We start from the raw sequence: 19,133 nt of genomic DNA on the forward strand, positions 1-19,133 counted from the left end.
CCCAACGGCTAAAGCGATGAGACGGTAAAACAGTGACCTACTGGAACAGCGCATACTGAAGGGTTTTACACACCATGAAGCTCCCATTTAGCTCACAGCCCTTCTGGGTTCCACTGCTGAACACAGGGTTGGGTGATTCTTACAGGAAGGGCACTAAAGTGAGCTGGGATCAGATACATTAACACCCATTCCTGCCTCGACAACTGTTGCTCAAATGCTAGGAATATTCCAGGATCAGGGCAGAATCAGCCTCCGAGCTACAGCGTTCTCAAAGTATGCGCTGTCTAGTAAGCATGCTGCATACTGTCTAGTATGTAGTTTTAGTGCACAAAAGGCAGGAAATGAAAAATATCCTCCATACTATTTTCCAGCCCTATTGCTTGGTGCCATTTCCTTCTAATACATGGTGTTGAGGCGAAAGGTGAGAGGTGAGAGGATGGGTGTGCTCACTGGAAGCCCTCAGGACCCTGCAGGTTGTTGGCGCGGATGAGGCTGTAGAAGTTGACGTGGGAGTGTGGCTCCGCCCCCAGCTCCTCCTTCCCCTCCCGGATCATGGTGCGCTTCAACAGGCCAGAGCACTTCAGGGCCAGCTCCAACGCATCCATCCAACACCGGCCTGGAGATTAAACACCACCTTACTACTACACCACCATACACCACACACACACACACACACACACTGCTCCAACGCATCCATCCAACACCGACCTGGAGATTAAACACCACCTTACTACTACACCACCATACACCACACACACACACACACACACACACACACACACATACACACACTGCTCCAACGCATCCATCCAACACCGACCTGGAGATTAAACACCACCTTACTACTGCACCTCAATACACTACCCAGGGCTGCCTAATCCTATTCCTGGAGATCTACCATTTCATTTCATCGCTATTTTGGCACACCTGACTCACTGACTGACTAATTAGCAGCTGAATGAGATCTCCCACCATCCATCCACGGAGCGGCCTCTTACCATCAGACTCGGAGGCAGCGCGGAAGATGAGGTGGCTGCTGGGTAATGGTTGTGTGATGGAGCCCACGGCCTCCCCCTTGGGACCCTGTGCCGGCGAGAGAGAGAGAGAGTGACATCAGCCAATCAGTCAGTGACATTACTGGTTAGAGTGACATCAGCCAATCGGGCGCGTAGGAGTGGGTGGGCCACACCCTCCTAAACAGTGTCCTGGCCCAGCCATTTTTAGAGGCAAAAAATAAGCTAAAAATAAACAATGTATCAAAAAGGGTTTAGTTTGCCAATAAAAAATTTTAAAAAGCAAAGACGGTAAACAAGTGGGACTCACAAGGCACTCTTAATGGTGAAGTTAAAAGCCATAAGAATGCTTTAGGGTTAGGGTTCGTTTGCCATCTTTCCCTTTTCACAATATTGACTGGCAAACTCAGCCATTTTTGATGCATCTGTATTTCCCCCTCTTTCCAAAGAGCACCCTTTTGGCCACTATTTTTGTCTTTTGGCTTTAGCTCTGGCCCACCCAGTTCTCTACAGGCCCAGCTACGTGAACACTTCTGCCGGTGCTGTTGCAGCCAGTCGGCTGTCCTCCAATCCCACCCCTTCTACTGGGCACTCGTACTCATCCTAAGCCAATCAGCTTCCTCCCACACTGCAATCACACATAGTGTGCAGCAGACTGTTGTCAGTTCATTCGTATACTGCACGGCCGGACCGAAAGTGTTCGTGGAAAAACAGTCTGTGTGGAAAAACGCTCGTCCAAGTCGTCCATTGTCCCCAGGCTCCGAGCTCTCTGCTGAGACGCGCTGATCCTCTGTCGAAACCGTGCCACCAATTTCCTGTGTACCGAGGAGGGCAGCGTTTCGAAATGCATTCTTTATCGTTAGACTGCCTTTCACAGCCCTGACAGTGTGACAGCCACGTATTCCATTATTGTTTGCGGCTTTTCACATTTTCATAGCGCATGAGTCACTAGGGGATTGTTTTGTTTTTTTCTTCAAAAAAAACTAGAGCTGAGTGGCACAGGACTTCAAAGGGCAGCAAAAAAAAAGATAAATGATAGAATTCATTTAATTTCCGACTAGCTGATAGACTTATGTTCCCCTCTAAAACACTGTGGTGAAGGCAACGATTTTGTGCCATTTTGTAATTGCTGAAGTAGAACCAGATAAAAACAAAAGCTGGAGTCAACCACACGGTCTCACTGCTCAAAGGCAGCAGGGCAGTGTCATTAGGACAGGTAGCGTGGGTTTCTCTTCCTGAGGGCAACTGGCTGGTCTCCCTGACCATGGGTGGAAGGTATGGGAGACCTGACAGCAGTGAGATCTAACCTCACACACTGTGCTGTCTCTAACTGTCCACATCCCAGTCACACTGACAGAAGGCAACAGTGCAGTCTCACAAACACTGTACAGCAGTGTGGTCTCTCAAACAAACAACAGCACTGAGGTCTCACCGATTGCTGCGGTGCGGTTTCACTTGCCGACAATGGCAATCGCACTGACAGAGGGCAAGACAGCAGTCTCACAAACTGAGTACAGCAGCGTGGTCTCACAAACCAACAACAGCAGTGAGGTGTCACCTCACACACTGTGCAGTCTCTAACTGTCCACATCCCAGTCACACTGACAGAGGGCAAGAGAGCAGTCTCACACACAAATCAAAAGACAGTACTGTTACCACTGATCGCCGTGGTGCGGTCTCCCTAGCCCTGGTGATGTCACAGACAGAAAGAGCGGGAGGGGTGCATCCTCACCTTGACGGCCCAGATGGACTGCTCCAGCGGGTGGAAGAGCTTGAAGCAGAAGCCGTCCTTTTTGGAGGGGCGCTCGATGAGCTCGCAGGCGTTGAGCAGCACCGTCCCCACCCACTGCCCGTTCTTGTTGGTCTTGTAGATGAGCAGGACGCCCGGCTTCAGCACGCACCACAGCTTGGTCCAGCTCTTCAGCGTCCCCCGGATCTGAGGCAGAGACGCACGGAACACCGCCGTCAAACAACCCAGGCCTTTCCATTAAATGACCGCGCCCCAACACCAGGCCTGGCCGTTAAATGACCGCGCCCCAACACCAGGCCTGGCCGTTAACTGACCGCGCCCCAACACCAGGCCTGGCCGTTAACTGACCGAGCCCCAATACCAGGCCTGGCCGTTAACTGACCGAGCCCCAATACCAGGTCTGGCTGTTAACTGACCGAGCCCCAATACCAGGCCTGGCCCTTAACTGACCGAGCCCCAATACCAGGCCTTTCCATTAACTGACCGCGCCCCAATACCAGGCCTGGCCGTTAACTGGCCGAGCCCCAATACCAGGCCTGGCCATTAACTGACCGAGCCCCAATACCAGGCCTGGCCGTTCATAGGCTGCACTCCAACACCAAGACACATTCCCAACCTGCCATGTACTCATTCCTTGACTTAATTGGCTAAAAGACATTGTTCCCTCCCTCTCCACAGCAGCTGATGTGTGGTGCGTGTTCTTTCGCAAAATGGCTGCCGTGCATCACCCAGGTGGGTGCTACACATTGGTGGTGGCTGAGGTGAGTTTCCCCCCTCATCACTGCAAAGCACTTTGAGTTGCTGGCCAATGAGAAAAGCGCTATATAAATGCAAGGATGAATACATAAATAAATTATTCAATCAACATTTATCCTTTATTTACTCATAAACAAACCCAAGTGTCCAAGGCCTACAGCCCTCACAGATATTCCAGCGCAGCGGAGAAACTAAACGCTCCCCAACTCCAGCCTTTAGCACCATAATGCAAATGAAATCTCATTACAATCATTACAGTTTCACTTTGCCCAGGGGCACTGAAAGACCAGTGATCTACAGAAGAGGCAGTAGTTTGTTTTGGATTTCATCGGTGTCTCAGGGTTATGGGTCACCGTGGGAGGGCCAGAGGATCGAGGGTGGTGGTGAAGGTCGAATAACGAAGCAGATGTTCGCTGACCCATGCCAGGTTACCACCACAGCCTGTTTTCTTAACCAGGAAAAGCCCCACAGGCTTCAGAGGCTGGCCAGTGGCCTATCGCCATGGACGCAGCGTGACCTCTGACCTTGAGCCAGTCGGCCATGACGATGACGGAGGGGTCAGTGATGGTGCTGAGCAGCTCCTTGGTCGCCCTCTTCTTCTCCTCCCTGTAGTTCTTCTTCTGGACCTGCGAGGACCACGAACATTCGCCTGTGACTAAACAATCAGGGATCTATTCCATTCATCTCTCTTTATTCATTAAATTTCCTACAAAAACTTATAAAGGACTGCATGCTTAATTTTTGTAATTCAAAACAAATTTTCCTTTTCACAGTTAGATAATAACCATATTGCACTCAGGTAAGACTAGAACTCACTGCTAACAAACACTTGGAAAGTTACCTTAGGGTTGTTGCACGAGAAAACACTAAGAAGCAGTACTTTTCTGCAGGCCCCGATACATGTAATGGCTTTTAAGTGAAGATAAAAGGCCTTCTGTCAGATGATAAATCACACTGGCAGTGCATGATGGTGAGCTGGCAAAAACACCATGCCGCTGGTTATGGACTGCCACCACGAATAACAATTTTATGATCATCACCTCGGATGTACCCGAATTTCACAACACCTTCTTAAGCTTTTTAGTGCACCTTAAAAATCTGCGAAAAGAGTGGGAACATAAACTCAGAACTCATAGAAACTTGGGACATCATGGGTATTCTGGCAAGGAGAACTAGCTGTAAACAGAACTGCTTCATAACCAAATCTTGTTACTGAGTCCCAAACCAAAAATCTTGCTAAAAATCTGGGTTGCCATCAAAGGGTTCAGCTTGTATTAGGCTGCATGACAAAATGACTCAAAATGATTAATTTTCCCGGAAGGTGCCCTTTCCTAGGATAGAGAACATACAATAGCCTACACTTAACATTATTATCCATTAGAGGTTATAAGGGTTATTATATTTCAAAGCCGTTGTGAGTGCTTCAGTCCAGTGTCTCAGAATGACGACAGCTGGATAAAAACCGCGTGGGCGAAATCCCGCGTGTTCAGTCATGACCTATCACAACAAGAACACGGTGACCTCTGCCATCCTGTCTCTACCTTTACCCGTGAAGTGATAATCCGCACCGGGCTTTTACGCCGCCGAGTTTCCGGAGCAGCCGGTAAAATGTACAAAAACGTCCGCAGCTGTTCCCGGAGTCCATCAGCACCGGGCGGCTAAAAGCCGCGGAGGCTTCACAATAGCCCGCGCGAGACGACGAGTCCGTTATTTTCAACAACAGTAGCGCAGTTAATGACGCTTCCATTTTCATTCACGCTGGCGCTGCAGTGTGGATATGGCCAGTCATTTAGTACAGAAAACAACATTAAAACACGCCCCAAAAGAGTGCTTCCGCCCACACTCGGAGCCCGTGTCTGCTTTTCTCACATGCGCTCATGTAATCATACCATCAGGCATCTCTCCAGACTGCGCAAGCCTAGCCAGCATCTCTCAGAAATGCGTGAATAAGGCATTTTAACTGATCGCAAACTGGGAAACGTAACTTTTTATATTTCATTTATTTCTCTTTTCTAATTTCTGCCCAAGTTTACTTCTGTTTCTCTGTAAAGGGTCTTTGTCGCAGTTCTCTTAAAAAAAAAAAAAGCCGCGATGAAAATATAATAGATTTGATTGGATTCATTAACGTTGAAGGCATGAATAACAGACATGTTTCTGCTAATGTGTGACTCTGATATTAGAAGTGTGAAAAATAACTGCCCTCTGACACATTACTGTTTCGTGGAACTATCACTGACGTAAATAATTTAGAAACAGTAATGATGCCATTAATATCTCAGGCAAAAAATAACTGAGCTACCAATAGGGGATTGCTGACAAGCATGACTCTACAGCCATCTTGAGGACGGAGGACTTTAAAAAGTTGTTCTTAAGCAACACTGTTCGAATTAGATTAACTAAATCTCAAGTGCACTGGCTAAGATATAGCCGTTTCTGAGCAATCTTACCTTGAGCGATTCCTTCTTGGCGAGTTTCCCCGCTGCGGAGATGTCCTTGTCCGACCCATTGAAAAGCTTGGTCTCAGACTGCGAAAACACGAAGAAGCTGTGTGTTAAATACTAGGGCCGTCAGCGGCCAGTAAGCACACCAACAACCTGCATTATGCCCGCGCCTATGTCAGGATTCATTACATTACGTTAATTTAGCAGACGCTCTTATCTGGAGCGATTTACGAATAACTGCAACGTACTGTAATGTGCCGTACACATTCTGAGCACTAGCAGTTGGATTGTGGAATTATCGGGAAGGTAAAACACTTCAGTTCTGTGAATCAGGATGACTGAAGCCGCTGATGAAGAGAGACAGAACAATGGGTCTGAATTCTGCCTGGTAAACAGAAAGATGCGAGCGGAAAACCACCCGAGACGGTATTGTTAAAAGTTAATTTCTTCGTTACCGATTCTGACATTTATCGAACGCTGCGTTTTACATTTAATGACAGCTACACAAAGGAAAATGACACTTGCTAATGAATCTGTCGCAGCAAGCAGAACGAATCCAAGCCCATTATCGTTTTTTCATAACTGGACTGATGTGAAATCATTGTTTTTCAGTTTCAGTTTTTTGCGTGATATAGAGCACATTAATGACAGTGACCACCATCTTAGTATTCCAATACCACTTCTAAAGAGACTTGTGTTTGCTGGTGGAGCTTCTATCCCTGCATTGTAAGAATACTGGCACACCAGGAACTGACTGTACAAGAACATATGTTTGACAGTAATATCACGTGATGTGTGAGGACTTATTAAGACAGCCAAGGCAGTTCAGATCAGAGTAGGCAGCTCTACCTCATCAGCGAACAGGACTTCAATTAGCGACCCCCAACTCTCACTGCCGCCGTGCGTAATGGAGTCTGTGAACGGGTGAATCCGCGGACACCGTTGGCTTTACCGCCTTTGGAGTCCCATCAGACCGACCGCGATTCAGATCATCACAGAGCGGTTGGCGCTCGTCTGGACGCCGCGGACGGCCCTTCTCCAGCTCAACCCGGGCAGACGTCGCGGGCAGATGGCGGCTCTTTTCGCGGAGCTGGCTGTCAAACGGAATCCAAAAGCAGCCTGACTCACAGACGGCCGTGCGTCTGATCGCCGAATGTCCGTGTGCCACCAGCCCCCGTCGCGCGCCGCGCACTTCAAACGCGATGACGTCCCCCTGGGTCCGTTTTTAGATAAAACCTTCAAATGTCAGGTTCTAATCAGATGTTGGCGATAATGACAACGTCACGGTAAACGACTGGGTCATCTGTCAGAAAAAAGACCCTTTCCAAAAAGACCCTTGGAACACTACGCGCTAACGTGATTCCCAGCCCCTGCCTCCATATCCAGACACCCGTTTTGTGATTTTATTGTTTCCCCTCCCCCCACCCCCTCGTTAAAACACGGAGAGAAGGCTCGAGGAAACACAGGATGGAGCAACGCGATCTCCTCCATCCTCTCCTCTCCTCCCCGTTCCCTCACTTTCTCCTTTTACGTGCTCTGCCTGCCAGCCCTTAGAAAGCGGTCGGTCTCTTTTCACGTCAGACTCCGCACGTAGTTTCCCCGCTTTCTTGGCCTGTAGCAGACGCGCAGGATGAAACTTTAATGCTGAGAGATTTGGGCCACCGATAAGTGGAATCACAAAGCCGAACGCTCTGCTGTTGCATTGTGGGAAAACACAGAGAGCACTACTGGCACCCATTTCAACACAGAAACGACAGGGGCGAAAACTCCTACCTTGCTCTTGGATATCGAGGTTTCCTCTTTGAGCTGCAGGATGTCCTCTTTCCCCCTGTCGAAACCTGCAGAGAAGGACAGGGACGTTAGTCACGTGGGACTGCATTTACTTATTACAAATAATGAGTTGTGTGTGACACACGAAAGAGAGATTCCGAGTGAAGGCATGTGCAGGCAACCTCACGCTCTGTCCCACAGTCAGGTTCTCCCATTCAGCAGAATGGAGTGCCCCTGGGACACTGAGACAAAATGTTCCATTTTGGCTGTCTTCTGGGACCCTCAACCGGAGTAGGTCAGGGCTGTATCTGTTACAGTGTGCGTTCCAGTCTCATCCACTAAGAATGCCACAGCCTCCTCTACCAGTATCAGAGCCTGTTATGAACACAGTGTCTGGCACAACCAGCGCATTCCTCTCATTAAAATCCTACTGGATTTCTGCACAACGGGTAACTTACCAAATCAGAGAAATATAAAACCATATTTTGGTTTACTACACGAAGTGATCAAAACACAAGACATTAAAGCAAGGAAATACAGCAAGCCTGATTTCGACAGTGCAGTGCAGCAAAACTGGATGTTGTGAAATGCGAGTCAGGTTTGGTGTCAGTGTGTTAAATATTTCATGGACATTTAGCAGTTCAGCCTGCTCCTTACTATCCAAGGACAACACTGGAAGGAATACTCCACAGATTTTCCACATACCTTTTCTTGCACTGAAAAGGTTTGTACTGCAAAAAGATTTTTACACATACTCGCAGAATGGGCAGTGCACCAAATTACGAAGGCGAAGGCCAGCTGTCTGCAGGATTAAGTCACTTCCTGTCAAATGTCTCCCAACATCACTTCCTTTCAGGTAATTCACTGGTAAAAGCCAGGCCAATTTAACTGAAAAATTGCTTGCACATGAATTGATAGAGATTGTATGTGGGTTTTCACCTTAAACAAAAAATAACCTGTGAAAAATAAAGGTCAGGTGCTCTAGAGTTCCACCCTCTTCCTAGGTTACAGAAATACGTCCATCTGCTCCACACCTTTCTGTGAAGGTAGCATGGAGATAGGCAAAGATAGAGGTGGTTTTGATGGGTAAATAAAAGGGGGATTCCAGGTACAAAACTTTGGTTCCTAAGAAATCCAGTCATCCTCTAAGCCAGGCACTGTGCTCATAATGCAATTCAACCATGTAAGTTAATACACTGATACAAATCACGCCAAATGGAGTAAGACAGAATGAGAAAGTACCCAGGAAGTCTTGCCTGTATTGGACTAGATCGCAAAAGCTGAACAGAGCATCACTAATGAGAAATGATTGTTATTACTTTCGTAGCAGATGCCCAGATCAATGTAAAGTAGCTCTTATTTCTTTGCAGCTGGATGTTCACAGAACTTAGCCTAATTGGATTCACAATGTTCAAGAATACAATATGAGACTTGGAATCGGTAACGCTCCTAGTCCCCTAGCCGCAGCACTACAAAGCATCCCTGGCTAATGACGCTCCACCATCAGCAGGAAGCGAGAATATCACACTCTGAACTCTACTTCCTTCAACCTCAGCAGAACAGAGGGATTCCCTGGGACAAAAAAAACCCCATCGGTTTCAGTCTAATAGTAGTGTGACACTGAGCCTGGCGAAGCACAAATCAGTATGACCGTATTCTTACATTCTTCTCTGAATGAAGGGCCCTGTTCTTCTGACCCTCTGTTGCCAGACGGCAAAAGCCCCAGAGCTCACTTTGAGAGGCCAGTGCGCCATTCGCAGCACCTGAAGCTTTGACAGATTGACTGCAGGAGCACGGAGCATCAATCATACGTCCCATCTGAAGGTTCGACTTCACTAATGACTGGCATCAATTTACAGCTCATTCAGGACTTTCCAAACCTCAAACGCTTCATTTTCACTCGTTCCTCTTGTTCGTGCACACGTGCACATCAATCATTAAATAATGAAAGACAAGATTTACTCATAAATCTTTAGCCGTACTTAAAAAAAAGCCCATTTACAGATCACGAATGTCACTTAAGGCAGAAATATATCTAGAGTTTGCAATCCCTGAATCCTTTCACCACGGAAAGGCTTTAGAGATGATAGATTTTTTTTCCCCCTGAAGAAACCTGCAGTCAATTTAAATCAATAGCCACATACTGTAAGAAGTTGTCTGAACTGCCTTAAAAACTCCAAATGTTAAAAACGTAAGGACAGGATTAATTCAATTTGATCGACCGTTTGTTGGTCACAGCTGACACAAGCTGGCCTTTAACTATGGTCACGTACACAGGAAAAACACTGCAGGTGTCTGTACACCGTGTGCCGAACCAGTGAACTCGCTCTCGCACTTGACCGAGCAAAGTGCTCGAGCCGTCCCCCGAGGTCTAGCTACATCTCGACGCTCGCCAACGTCGTCGACAGACTCGGGGGGCCCTCGAAAGGACGCGCGCCCAGGGACACTGGAGCAGCTCGACGGCGTCCTCAAACCCCTCTTCATCGCTTATTCCGACGCCAGGCCCACGCGCGAGCGGCACGGTCGAGGGCCGTCGAGAGGCGACCTCGGAACACTCACGCCAACCGGGAGCTCGATCGCGGTCCGACTCGGCCCTCCCCACTGGGTTTTTTTTTTCTCCCCCCCAGATATTCAGAACAAAACCTGAAGGGCGTTTGCAAGGCCTCTTGGGGCGGAATAAAACAACCCGAACACAAAAAGGTTGAAGCGGCTCCTCAGAAATCACAGCCTATTCAGGGCAATCTGACATGTTGCCAATAAGCATGCCATTCAGTAAAGGACACAATTGGTCGGACGCAGCTGAAAACACACTTGGGTTTTAAGTGTTTCCACAGGCACCGCGATCATACCGCTCAAAAGGATACTATTGTGTGGTCAATCACAATGGAAACAACTTCATTGGGAAATGAAATTATTCATCATGTCTTAGATATTCAAATGTTCATGACATTCATGATACCATTGCCATATTTGGTGTTTTGCCCGGGGTGTAGAGCTAGCTCATAATAATACGATTTCCAATAATATCATGAATCAGCCAATCACAGGGAGCCTAGAAAATGTGAGTGACAGCGGTACTGGCCCAATCAGAGTGACAGATATGTGCACTGTGTAGGATGCAGTCGGACAGAACAAAAGCTCAAGCATTGTCTGGCACTGGGACTTCTTCACACCATGGCTGCAAGCCATGCACAAGCAGAGCAGGGGTGGAGGAGACCCAATCATACGTGCGGACAGCCAGTGCTAGCCATGGACACCTGGGCAGCCAGAGTGAGCTACCCAGCAGCCCCACAGGGTTAAAATATTTGCATCATGTCCGTACGTTTGCTTAGGGAGCAGCCGTATCCAAGGTGGCCTGTGTCAGCAAGCACTCCCCATCTGATCATCACATACAGCCCTATAACACTGGGATGGGTACCATAGCAACAGCAACGAGAACAGGATTTGAGTCCACAACCAGTTGGTGAAGTCAAGTTCCCCACGCCCTATACCCTCACCTCTATTCACAGTCCATCCAAACTTGCGGCACCGACAAGTGCCAACACGCGTGGGCCTCTCTGGCGAGACGGGAAACTGCCGTCCCTCTGAGATTAAAGTGAGCAACTGGCCTTACGGTGGACACTGTCGAGAGCCGGCCGACTTGGTTTAACATTTTCCACTGGCAATGTTTACCAGGACCAATATTCAAACGTGGCATCTGGCATCTGATCGAGCTCCAAGCTGCCAATGACAGCTTATTTGTAGACCACAGGCAAGCTGGACTGGGAGAGAGTGACTGCTAGCAGGCTAATGCTACAGTAGTTGTCATTTATCAAGCAAAAGCCATCTCATAGACAGAGAAGTAATATTACCTTAAAGTTAGTTCTGTTGCCATTTCCTTTTTTTTAAAGTTTCTTCAATAAGAAGAGCTGTTGTATTACTGAAAGCTTTGCATGTGAGCCGGTAATGCAGACTCAATTTTACCTAATGAAGAGACACAGAAGGGCAGGGAGGGGCACGAGCAGCTACTTTACAAGCACGTCAGCACAATTCAGGTGCTAATTTATGTCCTGCACAGGAGGTGGTTCGATCAGCGTGTGTGTGTGTGTGTGTGTGTGTGTGCGTCTCACCGTTAATGCACAGGAGGTGGTTTGATCAGTGTATGTGTGTGTGTGTGCGTGTGCATGTGTGTGTGTGTGTGTGTCTCACCTGTAATGCACAGGAGACCTGTACACACTGAACAAGCAAACAGAGGAGATGTAAATTACAGGCCCGTCAAGCTGGGTTTCCTGGTAAAGGAGCTTAACTCACACGTTACCTTGAACAAAGAGGGAGGTATTTGTATATCTAACACTGAACCCTAAGCTGCGCCTTGACTTTGCCAGAAATCTGCTGATGTCCAACCGCAGAGACGGGCAACCCCCCCCCACCCCACCCCCCTTTGGGAGGAGGGAAAAGGTAGCTAGAAAAGGTGCTCAAACAAGCCAGTCATCCCAGTACGTCAAACAGAGAGATACAGGAGATCAGCAGTCCCTTATGGGTTCAGACTCCTGAATGATAACGGATTTATGATGTTTGCCTAAAGACCCGTTGCACCTTAAAGTCTATGTATTTAGAATACAGTACACAATTTCACCGTTACAGCAAAAGTAATTCAGTATTTTTATGACTGTTTTTGAAACCCGGCAATACTGTTGATTCATAATGTTGAACAATATACTAACTTAATTAGTTAAAAATAAGAATTAAGGCTTTCACATTACAAGTGTGAGTGAGTTTAATTTAAATGGAATGAATCCATTTTTTTTGCTTTTAATTGGGTCTGGCCCTGTGGCAGACAACTATTTCGGGAGGGAGGGGTTAAGTCATTAAATAATTAATTAAGGTCAGAGACGCTGAATGACACTAGAACAGTCGAGTCATGTTCGAAATTTTATTTTAAACAAATAGCATGACAAATCAAGCAGAAACGCACTTAGTAAATGAAACAGGGGGCTTAGGGTCGGAGATAATCACGTTGCTGCAAACGTACGGGACCACGGACAGGGGGAAAGGGAGCCCGTTTCTAAGGCGACCGCCTGTCCTCTCTCTGCAGTCTGCTGGCTGACGTTGCCGTGGGGACTCAAGTCGTCCGTCATGCTGGGGTCGGGTTTGAGGGCACCTCCGTCGGTGACGTGGGCGTGCGAGGAGGCATCCCAGGCGGCAGGCGAGGCGGGGGCGCAGTTTGGCCTCCATCCCAGCACTTTAAATAACAGCCCGCTCTCCGGCCGTCTGCTGTCACCCACTGACTCAGGGTGCCCCGCAAAAACGTCCAGGAACTTCCCTTCCCTGAATTCCCTAGAACAGGGCTGCAGGTGACCCGGTTAGGGACACTGCAGTGGAGGGTGACGGAGGGAGTTCAGAGAAGAAGAGGATGGTGGGAATTGGAGGGGAGAAGGGAAGTATAATGGGAGGCAGCATAGGGTAACTGATAAGGAACTGGGCTGGTAACCTAAGGGTTTGCAGGTTCAACACCCAGGTAGGACACTGCCGTTGTCCCCTTGAGTGAGGAACCTGCAATGCTTCGGTGTACATCCAGCTGTATAAATGCATATGGTGTAAAAACTGATAAGAACCTCTGCTAAATGCCTATAATATAAATGAGTAGCTGTGAGGCTAGAGCAGAGCTGTCCCTCAGGAAGGCTGCTCTCCGTGTGCACGTGGGGGGGTGGGGGAGGTGGGGGTGTTTGGGGAGGAAAAGAAGGACATAATCCAGACAGCGGGTGGCTCGCCAGGTGAGTGAATGTTCAAATCCCTCAGCGGGACCTGGGGGGTCCATCCTCTGGAAAGGAGCTGAGAGAGACATCTAGTTCCTTGAGGGGGGGGAGGGGGAGGCATCCTCTCCCAATCACTGAAGAACTGAACATAAAAATGGTCGCCTTTCACACCATTTCCCCATCGGTAGATTTTAATGCAGATGACATTTTCTGGGTTCAATTCCGCATACAAATGAAAAATATAAAATCCGTTTTTGCCATAAAAATGTCACTGGGAATATAGATGATTGCTGTCTAAGGGTCTCCATTTTACGAACAGAAAACAAAACAAATTGCAGGAGACTCACTTCAACGTTCCTTTCCACGGCATTAATAAAAACCGGGGATTTGATGTTGACGTTATTCATTTATTAAGTAAACCTGCCTGTTCCCGTCCCTCTCACATCACTTCCCCTAATAAACTGATACACTATAAAAGGAACAGGGGCGTTAGGCAGGGGGAGGAATTAAAGAGGTTTTCTCTAATGCGCACCGCCATCCCGACCAACGACTGCTGCTCTGCGCGCGTCTCTCCCGTGTCCCTGGAACACCGCCATTACAGTGTTCCAAACGGCACACAAAGGATCATGGGACTGAACAAAGGAGGGCCCGAGGTACGAGGCCGGGACTGCAGGGTCGGAGGTCAGCGCTGGCGTTCAGGTTCAGCGCTCTCGAGAGGCGCCGCAAACGCCCACGGGCTGAACGCTCAAGCACCTGAACCCGCCGCGTCCAGTCAAACGACGACAGCGCGCCGCGTCAAAGAACGCCACGCTGCTTTCACGGACGTCGAGTCGCAGACCTCTCGCCTTATTTCAAAATATATACTCAAGTCTGTATCAAGAGACCACCTTTTATCTAGCTCCATGTTAGAAGATGTTAGAACATTTCATCCTTTGGAGAGTATGTTTATTGGAATGTTTTTCTTTTCAGAATTCTACGAGTTCCAGAACTCTGTTGCTTTCAGTTACCAGTAGTGACTGTGACATCAGCATAAGAATGTTCAGATAAGAATATTCTAATCGTATATTTGTAAACTAACACCTTGAAGGGTTACGAACACCATTCACATTCTTCAAAATGCAAGCCAACAAACTCTGACAAGAGACAGATAAACCTAATAAAAATACAATCATGAGGCTCAATTGGCTGCAGGTTTAAATATGAATAAAACTGCAGTGAATAAAAGGCAGACTTTGGGACGCGTGTGGCAGAGGATGTGGCAGGGCTGACCTCGTTATCAGGCTGTAATTCCAGCTAGCAGGACAGAGAGGCTCTGTGGGGTACATTTCTCCTAAATCCGCTGCAGACCGGTGGCAGTAATGGGGTGGGTGGGTGGGGGGGGGACTGTGCCCTGTACTCCATCACAGACAGACAGGACACTTTGACCACTGCTGACACTCCAGGATTTAATTAGCATCATTCATATTCCGGGCACTCCGACCGCTACACACACCGTCTACTCCCACCTCGCGCTGTGTGTGATTTTTATTTCGAAAAGCTCCAAAGCGTTCAAAGACTTTTAGCATTTGAACACTGAGCACAAAAAGACCTTAACCTTGAGGAGGGTCCTCACAGTGGAGTGACAGCCCAGCAGGATTATGGGTATTCACCCCAGATTAACCTCATGCTCTGTAATCCTCATCTGGTAAAAGGAGTATCTGGAGAGGGTGCACTCAGACAATCCGCAGCTCTGACAGGGCTGTCAAATAGGACTTTTCTGAACCCTTTTTTTCCAACATCATTTTACCAAATTGGTCATCTCATAAATGGGGTCTTGCTATTGAGTACGCTTAGAAACACTATATTAAATCATGGAGTACTCCATCTGCCTCTAATAAGAGGGGAGGACATTTCCACCCCCTTCCACACACACCGAATGGACTGTTCTAATTTGTGTCTGCATGCTATGGACTTTCACAGCAAGTCCATTAAAAATCTAAGTTTGCGACTCACGTACTTACTTAAGTCAAATGAGCCATACTGGACAGGGGTACCTGTGAGGTGACTAGACTATAAGAAATAATCACGATGAAATTACGCAAAAAAGACGAAAGAACAGGCATTTGTTCAGGAATAATGAAGCCTGATTAAACCTGATGCCCTGGGCAGAGAACGCAGGACTGAGAATTTTAAAAAAGACGAGAAATAAAGTAACAGAATGAAATTGGGAACGATGCCGTTTCCATAGCGAAGCAATTAGCATTCACCGGTGAAAATCAACCAAACAGTGCCCGAAAACAAATGAATGCGTTTTCAATGGGAAACACTGATTGCACCAATTTTTTGCTACTCAGACCATAGTCCAGACACTGACTACAAAGATCTGTCTGGACAAATCTGATTAAGAACAGAGTGCAGCTGTTAGCTAGAACTCCATTAAAGACCCTGAGCAATCAAATTTTGTTTGTACTTTACGTGTTCTCCGTAAAAAATGTATGAACAGGAAAATAAAATATCCTTTTGATGTGAAGTATCTCATTACTACAAGAGCTGAAAGTTTGAAACTGCATGCCCTATTTTGTGTGTGCATATTCACTCCAACATCACGTCCGCAGCCATTTTTAAATACAGCACACAAAACTTGTGTCAAATTTCCAGCCTTTCCACAGAAAGCGGATGTCCTCGGTGCGAACAGTCGAAGCACATGACGTCACACCCTGCGCTGTGGTCCTTTCACACGGAGGTGGAAAGCTGCTGTTCTTTAGTTCCCCGTTTCTTTGGTCCTGTCCATCAGTTCCGTTCAGTGGACACCATTCAGTGTGGGGGCGGCCACTCAATACCCCATTTCCCTCAGGCCCTCAGAATTTCGGTAAGGTAGGGGCCAGGTAGAGCCAAGCCGCAGACTCAAAATCGATGCCGAAACCTTATCCACGGTGGTACTCTGAAAAGCACTCTGAATAGTGGGGAAGGGGGGGGGGTGGGTCTGTTTTGCTCAGAGAGGGTTTCTGACGCAGCTCCTCAGTCTGTGGAAAACTCAGGTAGTAACGGAGACCCAGGAGAGGCTGGGCGTGGAGAGCAGCAGGGCACTCATGGACGTGCCTTTGATGTAAGTGGAATATGAGAGTGCAGGGACGTCCTCTATAGGGGACGCTGGGCAAGCGTCATACACTCTAGACTGTGCGCGTGGAACGCAGGTGACGCACACAGAATGAAGAGCCCTCCTTCCTCCATCTCTGATAACGAACGTTTTGAACTCAAATTTACAACAAACAATTCCAAACAATACAGCACCGAATGCAAAAAAATAACAATTTAAAAAATGCCAAAAACACAAATCCTGAAAACCAACAGCAGCAACAAACCAGCACAAGATTCCAACACTGCCAGCAACAGCAGCAAAAAAACATCAACTCCAAAAAAAAAAAAAAAAAAGACAAGTCAACAACAACGCTGACAATGGCAATGACAAAAACTACGCAACGTTGAACGTTGAGCAAACGTTGCGTTGAGACGCCGAAAAACCCCAGCATTCTGAGGAGAGGAAGACGAGGGAGAGACGAAGGTGTAATGGAGATAACGTTTCCCGTGACAGCGAGAGGAGGCATTAGGAAGGCGGGTGTACCTGCGCCGTCTATTTATAAACCGGGGGGGGGGGGGGGGATAAGCTGGCGAATAGCGGCCCTGCTGCAAAGCTACCCTGAGACGCCCTTCGGGGGGGGTCGGGGGGGGGTGGGTTCATTGGGCCCCTCATCCTCCCCCAGCGGTGGCCTGGCACAGACGTCACACACACACACACACACACACACACACACACACACACACCGGTGGGTCTCACCAGGCGCCGGCGTCCATGTTGAGAAACAGGCCAGGAGGCGGCACACTGCCAAAGCTGTCCTAATGTCAAATCAAAACGAGGCGGAAGCCATCTTAAAGTCTCCTATCCAGCACCTTGTCCTATGGACGCCAAAAAAGGGCGACTAACCTCAAACAAAAGGTGGTGATTTTAACGTTTCTGCCTGTTTTACTCCCACGTTTCATCTTAATGTCTCACAGGCTGCTGTGGACTCGATGAGTCTACGGTCACTGTGGCCCGTGGCTGTAAATAGCTGTGTGAAGCTTCGGCTCGACAGAAGCTCAGCAGGTCTATCGACGTGTGCGCTACAGTTCAATGAGCAACACTGCCATTCAGAACAATTCAGCCTCAACCACTGCAGTTTTACCTATCGGCTACACATATGTTAAATGTTCAGCAGAAAAAGGTTTAAATTCAGAATCCGTATCATCGCTAAGTAAACAAAGAAAAAAAAATCATTAACGAACGCTTTCATTTTTTTTACAGAACACAAACAAGCTTTGCTTTCATGTAAAAGACGACCTGCCGTACTGCAACACACATTAAACTGACGTTAGTGACACATCAATATAAATATTTCCTCGCACGTCACGTCATGGGCACTGAAGTGCACAGCCGTAAATGATAATATATCGCCATCGTGCATCAGCAGCAATGAAGGCAGTTTGTTTCATTAACGGGCCGCTGCTATCTGTCATGTGACGTGATGTGGATCACTTAAGATCTGCGGGTTCGAATCCCAGCTGGCAGCGTGCTGTCGTGCCACAGATGGAGAGGTTACAGTCCAGACGGAGATGTGTTTATGCAAATGGAATTGTTTGCGGTGTACACACTGTTTCCTCCTTCAACGCTCCCGCGAATATCAATGCAGGTACTAAACCGGCAGTTAACGTAGGCTGCTGCAAGACTCTTGGACGTTACACTCCTTTTTATTATGCTCCTGCATTAATATGTCCATCGCGCTCGTTACCACTTAGTTTCAATGGCGCATGGCTTCAGCTGCGTTGCGTTCCACTTATTCATATCAGTACTAACTAGTGTTCATGGGAATTTATGACATGCTCTCTGGATGAAGAGACCCTATTAAACGCATAAATGTGGCTGCAAATCTGAGCGCACCGGATACCCTCCACCACAAACGCAGAACGATAGGCCCAACAGACAGACAGACAGACAGGTCAGCACGAGGGTCATTCTGTCACAGACGACAGTCCCTGCAATAGAGGAAATGTCTGGAAGCCCCCTTGCAACATGGCGCACGGCCTGATCGGTTTAACGTACAGGTGCGCCATCGAGCGATTTCCCCCGAACAGGAAAAAGTTATTACGAAAACCTGGGAGTAGGGGCTACCGTTAGGGCGTAACTATTACTCAATGCACACGATCGCATCGTCGACTGACTTCCACAGGACAGCAGCGGAGAAATCCAGAAGCCCCGTTGCGACACGGTGCAAGAGCGACCCGTGCACAGGCGCGTCGTCGATCGATGACGTAACGAAAAGCCGTTACTAAACCTGGGCTCGAACAGGGGATGCCCGGTCGGTCGACAAGCGCCGATGCCACGCCCGTCACAGTGAGGAAACGTCAGGTTTAATCGCCGGTGGAATTCACGCTTTAAACTACGAAAAGGGGCAGGACGCGGGCGGGCGAACTGAGTGCGCTCAGAACGAGGGAAAAGCACGCCGCAGTCTTCCCTCTCCATAGAAAGTTTGTGTGCAGCGGATCGGATCGGAGGTGCTGTTTTGGCTGCTGCCGTCCCTGCCTGCGGTATTCTTGCCGTGCTCCCCCTAAACACTCGGCTCGGCTCGCACCCCAGACAAACACCCTCCCTGTGACG

General features: G+C 48.1%; 1 protein-coding gene across 5 annotated transcripts in view; it reads right to left on the reverse strand.

The window, feature by feature from the left end:
* The window catches only part of osbpl8 (oxysterol binding protein-like 8), an 87,832-nt gene that overhangs the window by 11,884 nt on the left and 56,815 nt on the right, over positions 1-19,133 (reverse strand). For all 5 annotated transcript variants that reach the window (XM_064342413.1, XM_064342411.1, XM_064342415.1 and 2 more), the window contains 6 exons: positions 7,734-7,798; positions 5,967-6,044; positions 4,044-4,145; positions 2,746-2,949; positions 999-1,083; positions 451-616 (listed from right to left, as the gene is read on the reverse strand). In XM_064342413.1, coding sequence (XP_064198483.1) covers positions 451-616; positions 999-1,083; positions 2,746-2,949; positions 4,044-4,145; positions 5,967-6,044; positions 7,734-7,798 — 700 coding nt within the window. The remainder of the gene's footprint in view (positions 1-450; positions 617-998; positions 1,084-2,745; positions 2,950-4,043; positions 4,146-5,966; positions 6,045-7,733; positions 7,799-19,133) is intronic.

This window comes from Anguilla rostrata, chromosome 7 (genome assembly GCF_018555375.3).
Source record: "Anguilla rostrata isolate EN2019 chromosome 7, ASM1855537v3, whole genome shotgun sequence".
Classification (NCBI taxonomy): domain Eukaryota; kingdom Metazoa; phylum Chordata; class Actinopteri; order Anguilliformes; family Anguillidae; genus Anguilla; species Anguilla rostrata.